Source organism: Pseudorasbora parva, chromosome 5, assembly GCF_024679245.1.
Source record: "Pseudorasbora parva isolate DD20220531a chromosome 5, ASM2467924v1, whole genome shotgun sequence".
Taxonomy (NCBI): Eukaryota; Metazoa; Chordata; class Actinopteri; order Cypriniformes; family Gobionidae; genus Pseudorasbora; species Pseudorasbora parva.
This window is the reverse complement of record NC_090176.1, coordinates 50690615-50708780: the sequence shown is the minus strand read 5'-3', so window position 1 is coordinate 50708780 and position 18166 is coordinate 50690615. Positions and strand designations below refer to the sequence as shown.

The window sequence follows — 18166 nt, the reverse complement described above, 5'->3', positions numbered from 1 at the left end:
AAATTTAAATCTCTACTTGACCAAAACCGGACGACATTTAAATCTCTACTTGACCAAAACCGGACGAAATTTAAATCTCTACTTGACCAAAACCGGACGACATTTAAATCTCTACTTGACCAAAACCGGACGACATTTAAATCTCTACTTGACCAAAACCGGACGACATTTAAATCTCTACTTGACCAAAACCGGACGACATTTAAATCTCTACTTGAGCAAAACCGGACGACATTTAAATCTCTACTTGACCAAAACCGGACGACATTTAAATCTCTACTTGACCAAAACCGGACGAAATTTAAATCTCTACTTGACCAAAACCGGCGACATTTAAATCTCTACTTGACCAAAACCGGACGACATTTAAATCTCTACTTGACCAAAACCGGCGACATTTAAATCTCTACTTGACCAAAACCGGACGACATTTAAATCTCTCCTTGACCAAAACCGGACGACATTTAAATCTCTACTTGACCAAAACCGGCGACATTTAAATCTCTGCTTGACCAAAACCGGCGACATTTAAATCTCTGCTTGACCAAAACCGGCGACATTTAAATCTCTACTTGACCAAAACCGGACGACATTTAAATCTCTCCTTGACCAAAACCGGACGACATTTAAATCTCTACTTGAACAAAACCGGACGACATTTAAATCTCTGCTTGACCAAAACCGGCGACATTTAAATCTCTACTTGACCAAAACCGGACGACATTTAAATCTCTCCTTGACCAAAACCGGACGACATTTAAATCTCTACTTGACCAAAACCGGACGACATTTAAATCTCTACTTGACCAAAACCGGACGACATTTAAATCTCTACTTGACCAAAACCGGCGACATTTAAATCTCTGCTTGACCAAAACCGGCGACATTTAAATCTCTACTTGACCAAAACCGGACGACATTTAAATCTCTCCTTGACCAAAACCGGACGACATTTAAATCTCTACTTGAACAAAACCGGACGACATTTAAATCTCTGCTTGACCAAAACCGGCGACATTTAAATCTCTACTTGACCAAAACCGGACGACATTTAAATCTCTCCTTGACCAAAACCGGACGACATTTAAATCTCTACTTGACCAAAACCGGACGACATTTAAATCTCTACTTGACCAAAACCGGACGACATTTAAATCTCTACTTGACCAAAACCGGACGACATTTAAATCTCTACTTGACCAAAACCGGACGACATTTAAATCTCTACTTGACCAAAACCGGACGACATTTAAATCTCTACTTGACCAAAACCGGACGACATTTAAATCTCTACTTGAAGAAAACCGGACGACATTTAAATCTCTACTTGACCAAAACCAGACGACATTTAAATCTCTACTTGACCAAAACCGGCGACATTTAAATCTCTACTTGACCAAAACCAGACGACATTTAAATCTCTACTTGACCAAAACCGGACGACATTTAAATCTCTACTTGACCAAAACCGGACGACATTTAAATCTCTACTTGACCAAAACCGGCGACATTTAAATCTCTACTTGACCAAAACCGGACGACATTTAAATCTCTACTTGACCAAAACCGGACGACATTTAAATCTCTACTTGACCAAAACCGGACGACATTTAAATCTCTACTTGACCAAAACCGGACGACATTTAAATCTCTACTTGACCAAAACCGGCGACATTTAAATCTCTACTTGACCAAAACCAGACGACATTTAAATCTCTACTTGACCAAAACCAGACGACATTTAAATCTCTACTTGAACAAAACCGGCGACATTTAAATCTCTACTTGACCAAAACCGGCGACATTTAAATCTCTACTTGAACAAAACCGGCGACATTTAAATCTCTACTTGACCAAAACCGGCGACATTTAAATCTCTACTTGACCAAAACCAGACGACATTTAAATCTCTACTTGAACAAAACCGGCGACATTTAAATCTCTACTTGACCAAAACCGGCGACATTTAAATCTCTACTTGACCAAAACCGGCGACATTTAAATCTCTACTTGACCAAAACCAGACGACATTTAAATCTCTACTTGACCAAAACCAGACGACATTTAAATCTCTACTTGAACAAAACCGGACGACATTTAAATCTCTACTTGACCAAAACCGGCGACATTTAAATCTCTGCTTGACCAAAACCGGACGACATTTAAATCTCTACTTGACCAAAACCGGACGACATTTAAATCTCTACTTGACCAAAACCAGACGAAATTTAAATCTCTACTTGACCAAAACCGGACGACATTTAAATCTCTACTTGACCAAAACCGGACGACATTTAAATCTCTACTTGACCAAAACCGGACGACATTTAAATCTCTACTTGAACAAAACCGGACGACATTTAAATCTCTACTTGACCAAAACCGGCGACATTTAAATCTCTACTTGACCAAAACCGGACGACATTTAAATCTCTACTTGACCAAAACCGGACGACATTTAAATCTCTACTTGACCAAAACCGGACGACATTTAAATCTCTACTTGACCAAAACCAGACGACATTTAAATCTCTACTTGACCAAAACCGGACGACATTTAAATCTCTCCTTGACCAAAACCGGACGACATTTAAATCTCTACTTGAAGAAAACCGGACGACATTTAAATCTCTACTTGACCAAAACCGGACGACATTTAAATCTCTACTTGACCAAAACCGGCGACATTTAAATCTCTACCTGACCAAAACCGGACGACATTTAAATCTCTACTTGACCAAAACCGGACGACATTTAAATCTCTACTTGACCAAAACCGGACGACATTTAAATCTCTACTTGACCAAAACCGGACGACATTTAAATCTCTACTTGACCAAAACCGGACGAAATTTAAATCTCTCCTTGACCAAAACCGGACGACATTTAAATCTCTACTTGACCAAAACCGGACGACATTTAAATCTCTACCTGACCAAAACCGGCGACATTTAAATCTCTACCTGACCAAAACCGGCGACATTTAAATCTCTACCTGACCAAAACCGGACGACATTTAAATCTCTACCTGACCAAAACCGGCGACATTTAAATCTCTACCTGACCAAAACCGGGCGACATTTAAATCTCTACTTGACCAAAACCGGACGACATTTAAATCTCTACTTGACCAAAACCGGACGAAATTTAAATCTCTGCTTGACCAAAACCGGCGACATTTAAATCTCTACCTGACCAAAACCGGGCGACATTTAAATCTCTCCTTGACCAAAACCGGACGACATTTAAATCTCTACTTGACCAAAACCGGACGAAATTTAAATCTCTGCTTGACCAAAACCGGACGACATTTAAATCTCTACCTGACCAAAACCGGCGACATTTAAATCTCTACCTGACCAAAACCGGGCGACATTTAAAAAGTGCTCTATGCTTAAGCACTAAGGTGTTATAGACAGATTATAGAAAGCTGCTTTGAACCCGAGTGTAATGTGAACAGCACTATTAAAAATCTGAACTGACTTGATGCTTTATTAAAGTTTGGTTTTAAACCTGTAGATCAGCTAGTAGCTGCCTCTTTGTTAAATGAATGTGATTGTCCTGTTGTTTTAAAGGTATGCGGTCCACACCGCCGTCAGCAGGTCAAGCTCCCAGTTTGTCGTCCAGCAGCACCACTGTATTCCAGCAGCCGGAGAAAGGTAAAGCATGCTGGGAATCTGATCACATGATCTCTGATGACACGGATTGTTCTGTTCTCATTTTACATTAATGTAGAAGGGTCGTAAACATGGTAAAATCAGTGTAGCAGACAGCCTAATTCTGTATCTGTAGTGGTTTAGAATATTTTACTGTGTTCCAGATCCAACAGGACAAGGTCACCTAGCAACAGCCCTCATCATCGCCATGTCAACCATCTTCATCATGGCAATCGCTATAGTGATGATCATTATGTTCTACATCCTGAAGGCCAAACCGAGCGGACAAGGTCAGATAAACTCAACACATTCGTGATCTGGAATATAGAGCTCACCCAGTACAGAGGAAAAACCTTTATAATATACTGACAACTGCATGATAAATCAAAGTTTACAGCATCATACACACAACACTAAAATAATTTAAAAAAGAGTGAGTGTGTGTGTGTGTGTGTGTGTGTGTGTGTGTGTGTGTGTGTGTGTGTGTGTGTGTGTGTGTGTGTGTGTGTGTGTGTGTGTGTGTGTGTGTGTGTGTGTGTGTGTGTGTGTGTCCATCTCTAGTGAGCGTTCCTCATAAATGATGTGTTGATCCACAGGAAAGCTCTGACCACAGTCTACATTGACTTGATGATATCCATATTTCAAAGTCTTTCTTATTGCTCCAGACGTTAAATGAACAACAGTGTGCTTTGACACTAACCGAAGAACGCTCTTCTTTCCCAGCATGCTGCGCTGGACAAATAATAAAGACTGTGGAAGCCCAAACAAACAAACAGGAGGAGAAGAAAGAGGTTCAAGGTGAGAGAACACTTCATTTGACATCTTTAGGTGTTAAACTGCTAGATTGAATGTTGATTATTTCCTCATATTCTCCATTGTTGCGGCTCCTCTCTTCCCAGTCTGTCAGTAACTCAGTTCCTTATGAAGCCCGTCCTTCTGAAAAGCACACTGTGCTCTGATTGGTTGGCTGGATCAGTGTGTTGTGATTGGTGTTTGGGAAATGCCCCGCCCCTTACCATAACCGGCAGTTTCAGCACACTACTAACTGACTTACCCAGGCCCGCCCCTTTATTCTGCGCATTAATTATTATAATGAGGAATATTGTGACGTGTTCGTTCACGGGAGAAACTCAAGACTAATAGAGGCGTTTCAGGAGCTCAGAAACACTGATATAGAGAAGAGCTCATGCTCAAACAGCAACATCACACACTAAAAACAGATGAACATGTGAATAGGATCTCTTTAAGAGGATCTGACGGGACGGGGTGAGCGCTCATCAGATTGACGAGTGTGTGTAGATAATGCTCATGAGAGAGCGATCATCAGGAATGCTGCGCTCTCGCTGACGGCACTGAATGTTCTCAACACGTCTCTACATACATCCTGAGGAAAACCCCTCACAATTACAGTTCAGAAATGACAGTTTCAGTCGCTCTCACGGCGGCTCATTTAGCCAATCAATCAATCAACCAACCAATCAATCAATCAATCAATCAATCAACCAACCAACCAATCAATCAATCAATCAATCAATCAATCAATCAATCAATCAATCAATCAATCAATCAATCAATCAATCAATCAATCAACCAACCAACCAACCAACCAACCAATCAATCAATCAATCAATCAATCAATCAATCAACCAATCAATCAATCAACCAACCAACCAATCAATCAATCAATCAATCAATCAACCAATCAACCAATCAACCAATCAACCAACCAATCAATCAATCAACCAATCAACCAATCAACCAACCAACCAATCAATCAATCAACTAATCAATCAATCAACCAACCAACCAACCAACCAATCAAAGAATCCCATGGATGATAATATGACCATAAAGATATAGTTACAATATAGTACAATAACAGGGCAGTGAAGCCATACTGAGCTCTTTTTCTAGCTTATAAATGACAAAACTCCAACAGCCAATCAGAATCCCTCCTGCTTTTAATGAGCTTGATTATTTAAAGGGACAGACCACAAAACTGAAGTGCGCTTATAATAAACAAAACTATATAGTTATCGTTATCTTTATAGTTATCGTTCTTGGTGTGAACGGTATGGAAGCACGTTTCTGCCATTAAATTTAAAAAAGAGTAATTGCGACTATTTCTCAGTCAGAATTGTGACTTTATATTACGCAATTGCAAGTTTACATCTCAAAATTCTGACTTTAAAACTCGCAATTATGAGAAAAAAAGTCAGAATTCTGTGATTAAAAACTCGCAATTACTCGTTCTGTTTTTGAAAGAGTGGCGGAAACGGGCTTCCACAGAACGGGCCTTAAAATGAGTAGAAATCATAGTGCACTTTATTATTATTTATAATTTAAATTACTATTAAAAATAATCTTCATGGTGAAACCGAAGTGAACAACAAATATAGCTATTTTAAATTGTATGATTTAAGATATTTAAAATATCAAATGAAATTTGTTGAATACAAACGTTATTATAACAGTATAGTGAAATAACTCTCTATTTACATTAAAACAGCACAATCCAGTAAAATATGTTTATTCGAGTTTTATGGTGTTTTGCATGAATTATGAATATGCAATATGTATTCTTAAAGGATTAGTTAAGTTCAAAATGAAAAAGTCCTGATGATTTACTCCGCCCATCTCATCCAAGATGTTCATGTCTTTCTTCAGTTTTTTGAGGAAAACATTCCAGGATTTTTCTCCACATAATGGACTTCAATGGGAACCAACCAACCTGTCCTCCAAAAAAGTACGATTCTATATGTCATTTTTCTAGCACGACCCATATTTGCGTTTTAAAGTCATGCGCCCTCTAGCTGGCGTAAAAATAATGACATTGTCGCGTTACGTGACGTCATGAAATGATGTAGGTTGGCCGTTACCAATCAAAATGCGCGTTAATTTTAATGCAATGTGTGGACTTTTTACCACCATTTGTCATATTTCCATTTAGCAAAAATATATTTTTTTAATTTACAACTCCACCCACCCCATCCCTAAAGCTACCCAGTGATTTATAGTGCATACACACTTTATGAGCACGTGTGTGTGTTCCCTGGGATCAAACCCACGATCGCATGATCACATGATGTATAGCGAAATGCTTTACTAACCGAGCTATGCAAAACCTGAAATATTAAGCAGATAAAATAACCTGGATGCCAGCCGGACTCAGCCCCGCCCACAACATTTTTAGGTCGGGCGGTTCGGTCTGGCTTCGCTCCATAGAGGAGTAATTATCCCCGAACAGAAACTGACCAATGAGATCATCAGGGCGGGCTTTAGCCGATGACGGACAGATGATCAACAGAAACTGACCAATGAGATCATCAGGGCGGGCTTTAGCCGATGACGGACAGATGATCAACAGTAACGTAATCATCACGTCATCAAAGGGGCTTGGATTATATTTGCCTGAATCCTAAACGGAGAGCTTGTTCGTATCTGCATCACCTTCACTATTTCTCTCAGAAATGATGATCATGTTGGGTAAGTGCTCTGTGTATCATTAAATTATTTTATTTTTTTACAACACCGGCAAAGATCGTTTATTCCAGCGCGTGTGCAGACAGGGTTGCCAAGTTTTTACAACAAAACCCGCCAACTAGCCCTAAACAATAGCTTCTCGGGGGGTTCTCCGGGGAAAAAATGGTGTATGGGGGGTAAAATGTGTGTTATTTTGGCGAGGTTGCTGCTAAAATTCGCACTCATGGGTCTATATATCACATAATAGTCGCTTCAACCCGCGGACATAGAAAACAACTCGCGGAAAAAAAACGCGGACTTGGCAACACAGTGCAGTTGAGCTCTGTTGACATTTGACAACTAACGTTATGCGTCGCTCTGTTGCTCTGATTGGTTGTAGGTCTGTCCAATCGAGGTCTTTCCTGGTTGGGTTGAAACACGCCCTATAATCACAGCACAATGGAGCATCAGACTGATATTCTGACTAGAGCTGAGTATGACCACGTCAGGCTAGAAATAAAAGGGAAAACGCTTTAAAATGAAAGTGTCCTGCTGTCAATAGGAGCACAACTTTAGAAAACGCTCCTGTGCATCGTATTTAATTAATTAAAATATTTTCGCTTGGGGCACAACTTTAGTATACGCTCCTATGGGTCGTATTTCAAGGAAGTGACAAACGAACTATATAGGCGTATTGGTTGGAGGACATTTTGGAAGCAACAGTTGAAGGTCCAAATCAATGCAGTTTCAGAGGAAGAGCTTCAGAGACTCTGACCGATCCCAGAGGAATAGAGTCTGATCCACACAAACCATCGGACATTTTCAAGAAAAAAAAACATTTTTCTACTTTTTATCCTCAAATGCTTGACTTGGGTGTTGTGGTTCTTCACGGTGTATGATGTCATCACGTCAGAATGGTCACGTGATGTTAAAACTAAACATCCAAATTGAACCGACCCAGTGTTAAAACGAACATGCAAAGATTAAATCAAGCGTCACGTGACCTTTCTGACGTGATGACATCATACACCGTGAAGAAGAACAACACCCAAGTCGAGCATTTGAGAACACTCTAAAAATGCTGGGTTAAAAACAACCCAAGTTGGGTTGGAAATGGACAAACCCAGAAATTGGGTTGTTTGAACCTAGTAAATGGACCCATTCAAACAACCCAATTTCTGGGTTTGTCCATTTTCAACCCAACTTGGGTTGTTTTTAACCCAGCATTTTTTAGAGTGAATAAAAAGTATATAAATGTTTTTTGGTTTGTCATGTGTGATGGTTTGTGTGGATCAGACTCTATTCCTCGGGACCATCAGAGTCTTTGAAGCTCTTCCTCATTGATTTGGACCTTCAACCGCTGGTTCCCATTGAAGTCCATTATATGGAGAATAATCCTGGAATGTTTTCCTCAAAAAACGTCATTACTTTTCCACTGAAGAAAGAAAGACATGAGTATCTTGGATGAGATGGGGGTGATTAAATCATCAGGAAATGTTCATTTTGAAGTGAACTAATCCTTTAATTATTGTGCATTAATTTATATGAGCACTAATGCGTTCAAGTTCCTGATCAGAACACACACATATGCATGTGGCAAGCACACCATGATCTGTGTGTGTGAACGTCAGCGTTACTGAGCCGATCTCTTCCATGTATTCTGTTATTATAAGTGGCTTAGCCAAGAATATCCGGTGGGAATTAGCACGGGATAAACGCGAGTACAGTAGCTGTTCGCTCATCCTGTCTGAACCCAGATTAATGTTGAGACATACACTAACATTCATTCATCCGCTTCTCTTTCGCTGAAATCTTTGACTTTCAGGGCTGTTTTATGGTGAATTTATGCTTTTTAAATGTTGATGTCATTTATTAGAGCTGCATTATTAATCATAATCAGGATATGGCTTAGTGCAGTTATCACACTGCTAAAGCTGCAGTCTAATTTAACAAATATATGCACTGTTTATTTACACATAAGCAGCTCATTATCCAGTGATAGTCTTTCTTAAATACTTGACTTTTTAATTTTACAGTGAAATATTGCAATAGTAATATTTCTTTTTTGTTCTTTATATATTCTTAATAATATTATTATTATAATGTATTGTTATTATTATTACTACTACTACTACTACTACTATTATAATTAACATAATTAATATTATTATTAACATTATCGTTATTTAAATGATTATTAAAAGCATAATAATAATTATATATTATATTATATTAATTATATTCATGTATTATTAATATATTATTTTATAGCCAAATTGATATATTATCACAAACATTTTGACAACTTGTGCAGCTCTACAAATAATCAGATTTTATTTATGATTACAATATTATTATTATTATTATTATTATTATTATTAATACCTTTATTAACATTATTATTTGTACCAACATTATTGATACCATTATTATTGATATTATTATTAGTATTGTTATTAATAATAACAATTTATTATTAACAAATCCTCATTATTATTGGTAGTAGTAGTAGTAGTAAAATAAATATTCATATTTTATTAACATTATTATCATTATCATTAACATTATTGTTATATTATAAATCATTATAATTATATATCATTATAATTTTTATTATAATTATTATTAACATTATGATTATTACACATAATGTGTTATTACACATTATTTGTTTTTTGTTTGTTTTTGTCAAATATATATATATTATCAAAACAAATTGTGCAGCTCTACAAACAGAAATCAGATTTTATTAAGATATTACTATTATAATTAATATTCATATTTTTATCATTATTACTATTTTATAGCCAAATTGTTATATCATCACATCACTTTGGCCAAATTGTGCAGCTCTACAAACAAGCAGATTTTTTTTTGTTTGTTTGTTTTCAATCCCATTTGTTATTGCAATTAGATTTCCCCCCAAAATCGTACAGCCCTATTTTTCAACATGACATTAGTAACACTGCTTATACGCTCACCTAAAGGATTATTAGGAACACCACACTAATACTGTGTTTGACCCCCTTTGGCCTTCAGAACTGCTTTAATTCTCCGTGGCATTGATTCACCAAGCTGCTGAAAGCATTCTTTAGAAATGTCGGCCCATATTGATAGGAGAGCATCTTGCAGTTGATGGAGATTTGTGGGATGCACATCCAGGGCACGAAGCTCCCGTTCCACCACATCCCAAAGATGCTCTACTGGGTTGAGATCTGGTAACTGTGGTGGCCATTTTAGTACAGTCAACTCATTGGCATGTTCAAGAAACCAATTTGAAATGATTGGAGCTTTGTGACATGGTGCATTATCCTGCTGGAAGTAGCCATCAGAGGATGGGGACATGGTGGTCATAAAGGGATGGACATGGTCAGAAACAATGCTCAGGTAGGCCGTGGCATTTAAACGATGCCCAATTGGCACTAAGGGACCTAAAGTGTGCCAAGAAAACATCCCCCACACCATTACACCACCACCACCAGCCTGCACAGTGGGAACAAGGCATGATGGATCCATGTTCTCATTCTGTTTACGCCAAATTCTGACTCTACCATCTGAATGTCTCAACAGAAATCAAGACTCATCAGACCAGGCAACATTTTTCAGTCTTCAACTGTCCAATTTTGGTGAGCTCGTGCCAATTGTAGCCTCTTTTTCCTATTTGTATTGGAGATGAGTGGTACCCGGTGGGGTCTTCTGCTGTTGTAGCCCATCCGCCTCAAGGTTGTGTGTGTTGTGGCGTCACAAATGCTTTGCTGCATAACTCGGTTGTAACGAGTGGTTATTTCAGTCAAAGTTGCTCTTCTATCAGCTTGACTCAGTCGGCCCATTCTCCTCTGACCTCGAGCATCAGCAAGGCATTTTCTCCCACAGGACTGCTGCATACTGGATGTTTTTCCCTTTTCACACCATTCTTTGTAAACCCTATTAATGGTAGTGTATGAAAATCCCAGTAACTGAGCAGATTGTGAAATACTCAGACCGGCCCGTCTGGCACCAACAACCATGCCGAGCTATAAATAGCTTAAATCTCCTTTCTTTCCCATTCTGACATTCAGTTTGGAGTTCAGGAGATTGTCTTGACCAGGACCACAGCCCTAAATGCACTGAAACAACTGCCATGTGATTGGTTTATTAGATAATTGCATTAATGAGAAATTGAACAGGTGTTCCTAATAATCATTTAGGTGTGTGTATTGTTCTCATGGCTAATATTTCCGTTTCATGTTCTCGATGTCATAAGTGCAGAGATCTGATCTGATCCTCAATCGTTGTCCTTCCAGAAGCCGTGGTGATCTTTGCAGAGAAGGATGAATTTGATAAGCTCAAGCCTTCATCTCCAAAAACAGCAAAGAGGTGAGTGTTACACAACTGAACTAAACCCACCCATGACACCCGGTTTAAACAGCAGCGGTTTAAACTCAGCCACCGCAGGACGTGTTTGTGTTCGCCTGAAACATCATGTGGCTCGCAGACGAACACAGATCCAGCAGATCCAGCCTGAAGCGACGCAATGTTCATCTCAGACAAACATAATCAAGCGTGTGATAATTACGCAGCGGCGCAGCCAAATACCACCAGGTGAAAATACTTCTGTTTCAAACACAGGATCGCACCTTTACGCCTCAAACCTTTTTTGAGGAAGAGCAGAAGCTTGAATAAAGACATAAAGCGGCTTTCCTGAATACTAAACACTAGCATGCATTGGTTAATAATGCTCAGATATAGCAGATGATCTATTGGCGACGTGTGAAGCCTCGGAGCCAAACCAGAGTAGGTATCGAGTGTCTGAAAACAATGACATTCTGTGCGCGTCTCTAAGCCGTCTTTGTCAGCCTCTTCCGGGGAAATTCAACTGCACGCTGAAAACAACAGGCTAGTCAGCGCATATTATCATAAACCACAAGAGCAAATGTCTAAATCTGGCTCTTTCATCAGCTTCACTCAAGGGAATAAACACTCCGGTCCAGAATACTGAGACAATGACTTGGAAAAGGATCGAAGATAATCAGGGAATTTAGCCTTTTAGTTACACTTTAGAAAACTTGTCCATCATTAAAGGTGCACTATGAAAGTTTTCCATCCGCTAGAGGTCGCCTATTCGAAATACTCACTCACACACTCACACACACACACACACAAACTTGTTTGTTTTTGTGACATATGGAGCAATTCAATAGGCGTAATGGTACTGTACAAACCGTACTTTCTATCCCCTTACACTGCCCCTACCCCTAAACCTACCCATCACACACACACACACACACACACACACACACACACACACACACACACACACACACACACACACACACTACCCCTAAACCTACCCATCACAGGAAACTCCTCCTGTGTGATTTATAAGCCTTTTGTAAAGTGGGGCCATGGGTAATGTCCTCATATTTCACCCTCTCCTGTAATACCTGTGTCATACCCATGGCATTATACACATTTGTGTCCTCATATGTCACAGAAACATGCCCACACACACACACACATTTGAGTGCAGAATCTTGGGACATTTTGGGACACTCACAGCTGGTGGGAAAGAATCGGGATAGGACTCGACCGAGAAATCACACATCCCGGTTCATTGGTTAAAATAGCAACTTTCTCACGATTTACAAATAGTTGCAAACATTTTGGATATTGTAAGCATTGATCTGATGTTGTTTTGATATGTTACTGAAAAAAAGTTACATATTGCACATTTAATGAATAACTACACCGGAACAAATGAGTAACGCTATATTAACACACACTGTAAAAAAATCCCTGTTAAATTTTCAGTAAAAAAAAAAAGCCAGAACTTTACCGTAATAAATACGGTAGCAACATTTTAGGATTTACAGATTTAAATCAAATTTACAGTAAATAACCGTAATTCATTAACAGAAACAATGTTACATTACCAACCTAATGAAATACTAATATCTGTGTATCTTTAATATATACTGACAACCACCAATCACAGTGGAGATGAAAGTCACATGATCAATCAAAGCTTTTAGGAGGACAATACTAATAAAGAAGTGTACATTCACACAAACACTAAACACCATCATGCTAACACACATGACATTTTAAAAATGCAATAAACATTAAATTAACAACATTAGATATAACATAAATCCATAATGTACATAATTGATCAGAAAGGAAAGGGAATTCTGGGAATGTTTGCTGTTTTTCACTGTAAATTACACAACAACTTGTTCTTTTTCACTTCCAAAACTGTAAATGTAATGGTATTTTACTGTAAAATTAAATTAAATGTAAGGTTAGATCTGTTACAGTTATTCACCGTATGTAGTGCAGAAGCTTTCTGTTAACCAATTAACTGTTTTAACCGTTAAAATCACGATAATTGTTTTACAGTGTAGTAACTACTACTAACTAGCAAGAAATATTGTGCTAACAAATGCTCAGTTTAGTCTAGTTCACTTACACAAGAGTTCTAGTAACTAAAAAAGAACTGTAGAGAGCACTTGATCTTTTACTTTAGGTTTACTCGTATGGCTACCATTGTTGTGTTTTGCTGAATGTTGAAGTGTGTGTGTGACTCAAGCATGATCAAGTGCAAGATATTGATACAATATAGAGGGATTATATTAGCCTGGTTTTACCAGACTCTCGTACATTTCATTTGTACATAGAGTCTGGCCACTCTCCATTGACGAGGGTTTATTTCCGCGAAGGCGGGCACCCTGTTGAGGTTTAAAACTATTGGATCTGCCCTGAGCCACTCTGGGTCTGCCATAACCCATCGCTAACGTTTGGTCGTGACGTATGTCATGCGCCCTTCGCCTGTTTCACTCATGGAAATCCCACAAAATAAAAGTGCACATGTGCACGCCACCTCAGTAATAAAACTATAGGATAAAACCTAAAACTCGTGCATTCGGATTGTGATTTATTCACGCCACGGTGGAGAGGAGAGTTTTGTGATCGGGAATGCGGCGCTCACGCGGTCCGTAACATCATTGTATGCTGTAAATAAAATGTCATATGCTTGGTATGATAATAAATGCTGCTATAAATAACGGACCAATTCAAATGTTTAAGTGCTTTTATTTTAATTTGTTTGAGCGGTGATGAAATATATTGCTCTTCTAAATACTTGCCAGCATTTTAAGGAAATACAAGTCTAGAAATGCATCCTAATAACAGCAAAGCAACCGTATGGTGTTCTGCAGTGGTCAAAAATGATTACAAAGAGCGAATTTTGAAGTGATATATTGTTGAAAACTCAAGAGATGTGGATTCGGACAGCTGTTACATCAACACGACCTTGCATTTGTCAAAAGCAGTCGGTAACTCGGCCGGGGATTTTTACGCAGGTGGTGAGAGACGGACGGCAATAAAATAACTGACCAGTCCCTGTAACTTAAATAATGGCAATACCTTCCGACCCCACGAGAAACAGTTACCGTCCGAATAGCTTCAGCCAACTCCTTCATCACTAACGAAGCGATCTGGAAAATCAAACTTTTACCGAATTTACCCTGTTGGAGGATCACCAACAAACCCCAGCAAAGACTGTTATTGCTCCGGCTTTAACTTCTGGATATTCGGCAGCGCTGCCGCAATGCAATGAATGGTTTAGTTTGCATCTTTCTCCGCCGCCATTACTGAACAACAACTCAAACTAGCGCTCGACATCAACGTCATCGTTCTCAGCCACTCCCTCTGTTCGCTGATTGGACCGGTAAAAATTTGTTCGGAGAAATCCACAGCAGTCCCAGACGTAGTACTGAAGGAAAATGAAAATTGAGCGGAAGTACGTAGGAGGGCAGAGCCAGGCTAGGATTATATCAAGCCAATAATTAAAACTTTCACAGGTGTTTATGACGTAAGTGTTAGCTCTAAAATTGGTTAACTATAGTTCATTATTCAGTAGCTCTAGGTCAACTTTTAAAATCAACATATTTATTACTTATCTTCCTTTGAAACCAAATAACTGTGGTTTCTTGTTGCATGGCTGCATCAATAGGAAGAGAGTTATAATAATATGAATGTTACAAGCAGCCAAAGTGAACACTGATCTCCATAATGGTGAGTTGTTGTCGTTTTTTGATTGACAAAATGGCACTCACACCAATCAATTAATAAACTAGCAAGGAATAGTATGTGGATAGTACAGATTACTAGATTTTTACAATTAAGACATTAAGTAAAGTTAACTAAAAAGTGTTAGTTAGAATCACTGTTGGATTTTACATTGTAGCTAATCGATAACCACGCATTTTTTCATAACTACCAGGGGACTACTACACTGTAAAAAAAAATATTGTTGGTTTAACTTAAAAAAGTAAGCCACTGGTTGCCTTAAAAAGTTTGAGTTTATTGAAATAAAAAATTTGAGTTGATACAATGAAGGAAATTTGTTTAATAAATAGAAACTCAAAATATGATTGTATCTGAACCACATAAAAAATGTGATAAATCATGAAAATAGCACTATTTAGCATGTTTCACTGCGTCATCACAAATAAAACACACACAATTACCCAATATGCTTCTTTAAAAAAAATTAATATTTTAATAATATTTGATTAAAGGTTATCGAGTCTCAAAAATGTTCATTGTATTAACTCAAATTTTTAACTTCAATGAACTCAAAATTTTAAGGCAAACAGGCAACTTATTAACTTATTAAATAATAACTGGACTAACCAGCGGACCAATCGTATCGCAGCATCTCAAATGTTGGTTTGGTGGCTCTGAAACGCCCGAGTCAATTAATACCTTAAATACCTTAATTCCCCCCCGAAGCGTCTCACACGATTGCGTTCCCAAACGGCATCCCAACATGAGCGCGTTTCCTGCGTTTGGGCTGTGATTGTGTTGAACGCTGAAGGCTTTTGTCCTGTTGCAGTGAGAACGACGCGTCGTCAGAGAACGAGCAGCTCTTGAGCCGCAGCATCGACAGTGATGAGGAGGCGGCGCAGGATAAACAGGCCGACCTCTGCCTTCTGTCTCTGGTGCATCTGACGCGGGACAAGACCTGCTCCACACACACCGTCAGCAACAGCAGCAGAGCCACCGGGGTGAGGGCAGCACACACACACACACACACACACACACACACACTCATACCAACAGCAACAGCAGCAGAGCCACCGGGGTGAGGGCAGCACACACACACACACACACACACTCACACACTCTCACACTCTCACACTCACACCATCAGCAACAGCAGCAGAGCCACCGGGGTGAGGGCCGAACACACACACACACACACACTCATACCATCAGCAAGAGCAGCAGAACCACCAGGGTGAGGGCCGCTCGCCTGCGCACACACATACACACACACTCTCTCACACCCTCAGCAACAGCAGCAATGCCACCAGGGTGAGGGCCACACACACACACACCATCAGCAACCGCAGCAGAGCCAACGGGTTGAGGGCCGCACACACACACACTCATACTCACAATCACACTCACACACACACACACACACACACACACACACACACACTCACCATCAGCAACAGCAGGACCACACCACACACACATACACGTTTGTTTTTGTGAAATGTGAGGACATAGGCGTAATTATTTTTTATAATGTACAAAACATATTTTCTATCCCCTTACACTGCCACTGCCCCTAAACCTCACACACACACACACACACACACACACAGCCCCTAAACCTACCCATCACAGGAAACATTCTGCATTTTTACTTTCAAAAAAAAACTCCTCCTGTCTGATTTATAAGCCGTTTGTAAAGTGGGGCCATGGGTAATGTCCTCATATTTCACCCTCTCCTGTAATACCTGTGTCATACCCATGGCATTATACACATTTGAGTACTCATATTTCACAAAAACAAGTGCACACACACACCATCAGCAACAGCAGCAGAGCCACCGGGGTCAGGACCACACCACACACACACACACCATCAGCAACAGCAGCAGAGCCACCGGGGTCAGGACCACACCACACACACACACACCATCGGATGATCACGTGCATGAGCATTAATCATTAGAAGTGAAACAGCACTGTGAAACATGATGCTCTTCCTCAGGGTTTCTGTCTGGTTTTCCAGCACAAATATCTAAACATTCTCAAATCAGGATAGATTTACTGGAGAAGAGAAACCACTGAAGATATTGGCTATCGTTTTCTGGAAAAAATATCAAAATTAGGATGTTTTGCTTAAAACAAGAAAAATATCAAAAAGTCAAAATAGACATTCATAGTCAATTTATGAGAGAAGAGTCGAAACAGATAAAGTCTAAATTATACTAAAAATATATAAGAGATAAAAAGGTATAGTCATTAAATTATGAGAGAAGAGTCAAAATTGAGGAAAAGTAATAATTATGAGAAGTCATAATTGACATACTAAGTTGAAATTTGACAAAGTTCATAATTATGACACTAAAGTCAATTATCAGAGACGAGTCGAAATAGACAAAAAGTCAAATTATGAGAAAAGATTTGAAACTGAAATGGTCTAAATTATGATAAAAAGTAATATTAACATATTATATAACTGACAGTCATAATTATGACAGTTTAAATTGATATAAAAAGTAGAAAATTGACAAGTCATAATTATGATATACAAATTTGATTATAAGAGGAGTCAAAATTGAGATAAAAAAGTTGAAATTATGACTTTCTATCATAATTATAACTTTTTATCTTAATTTTGATTCCCCGTGGGCTTCCACTAACTCATAATTCAGTATGTCATAATTATGACTGTCATTAATTCGACTTTGAATGCCAATGCTTTGTCAATTCAGACTCATAATTATGATTTCATATATAAATACTTTGTAAGGATGTTTTTTTCAGACTCAGAGCAGTCGTGAAGAGGTGAGGCTGTGAGAGTGTGTGCTGTAGACTCGTCCTAACGTTCCCTGTTCCTGCAGATTCACAGCCGAAGGAAAAAGATCCTGGACCTGTACACTAAAGCCTGCAGTGTTGCGGAGGGTGAGTGTGACTGTACAGTAGAAAACACACACACACACACTCATCACCAGATGATGGTGATGATGATGGTGATGATGATG

General features: G+C 38.9%; 1 protein-coding gene across 1 annotated transcript in view; it reads left to right on the top strand.

The window, feature by feature from the left end:
* The window catches only part of edar (ectodysplasin A receptor), a 90406-nt gene that overhangs the window by 67253 nt on the left and 4987 nt on the right, over positions 1 to 18166 (top strand). Inside the window, exons 6-11 of the mRNA XM_067444685.1 lie at positions 3576 to 3659; positions 3821 to 3946; positions 4380 to 4454; positions 11402 to 11474; positions 15997 to 16168; positions 18026 to 18086. Coding sequence (XP_067300786.1) covers positions 3576 to 3659; positions 3821 to 3946; positions 4380 to 4454; positions 11402 to 11474; positions 15997 to 16168; positions 18026 to 18086 — 591 coding nt within the window. The remainder of the gene's footprint in view (positions 1 to 3575; positions 3660 to 3820; positions 3947 to 4379; positions 4455 to 11401; positions 11475 to 15996; positions 16169 to 18025; positions 18087 to 18166) is intronic.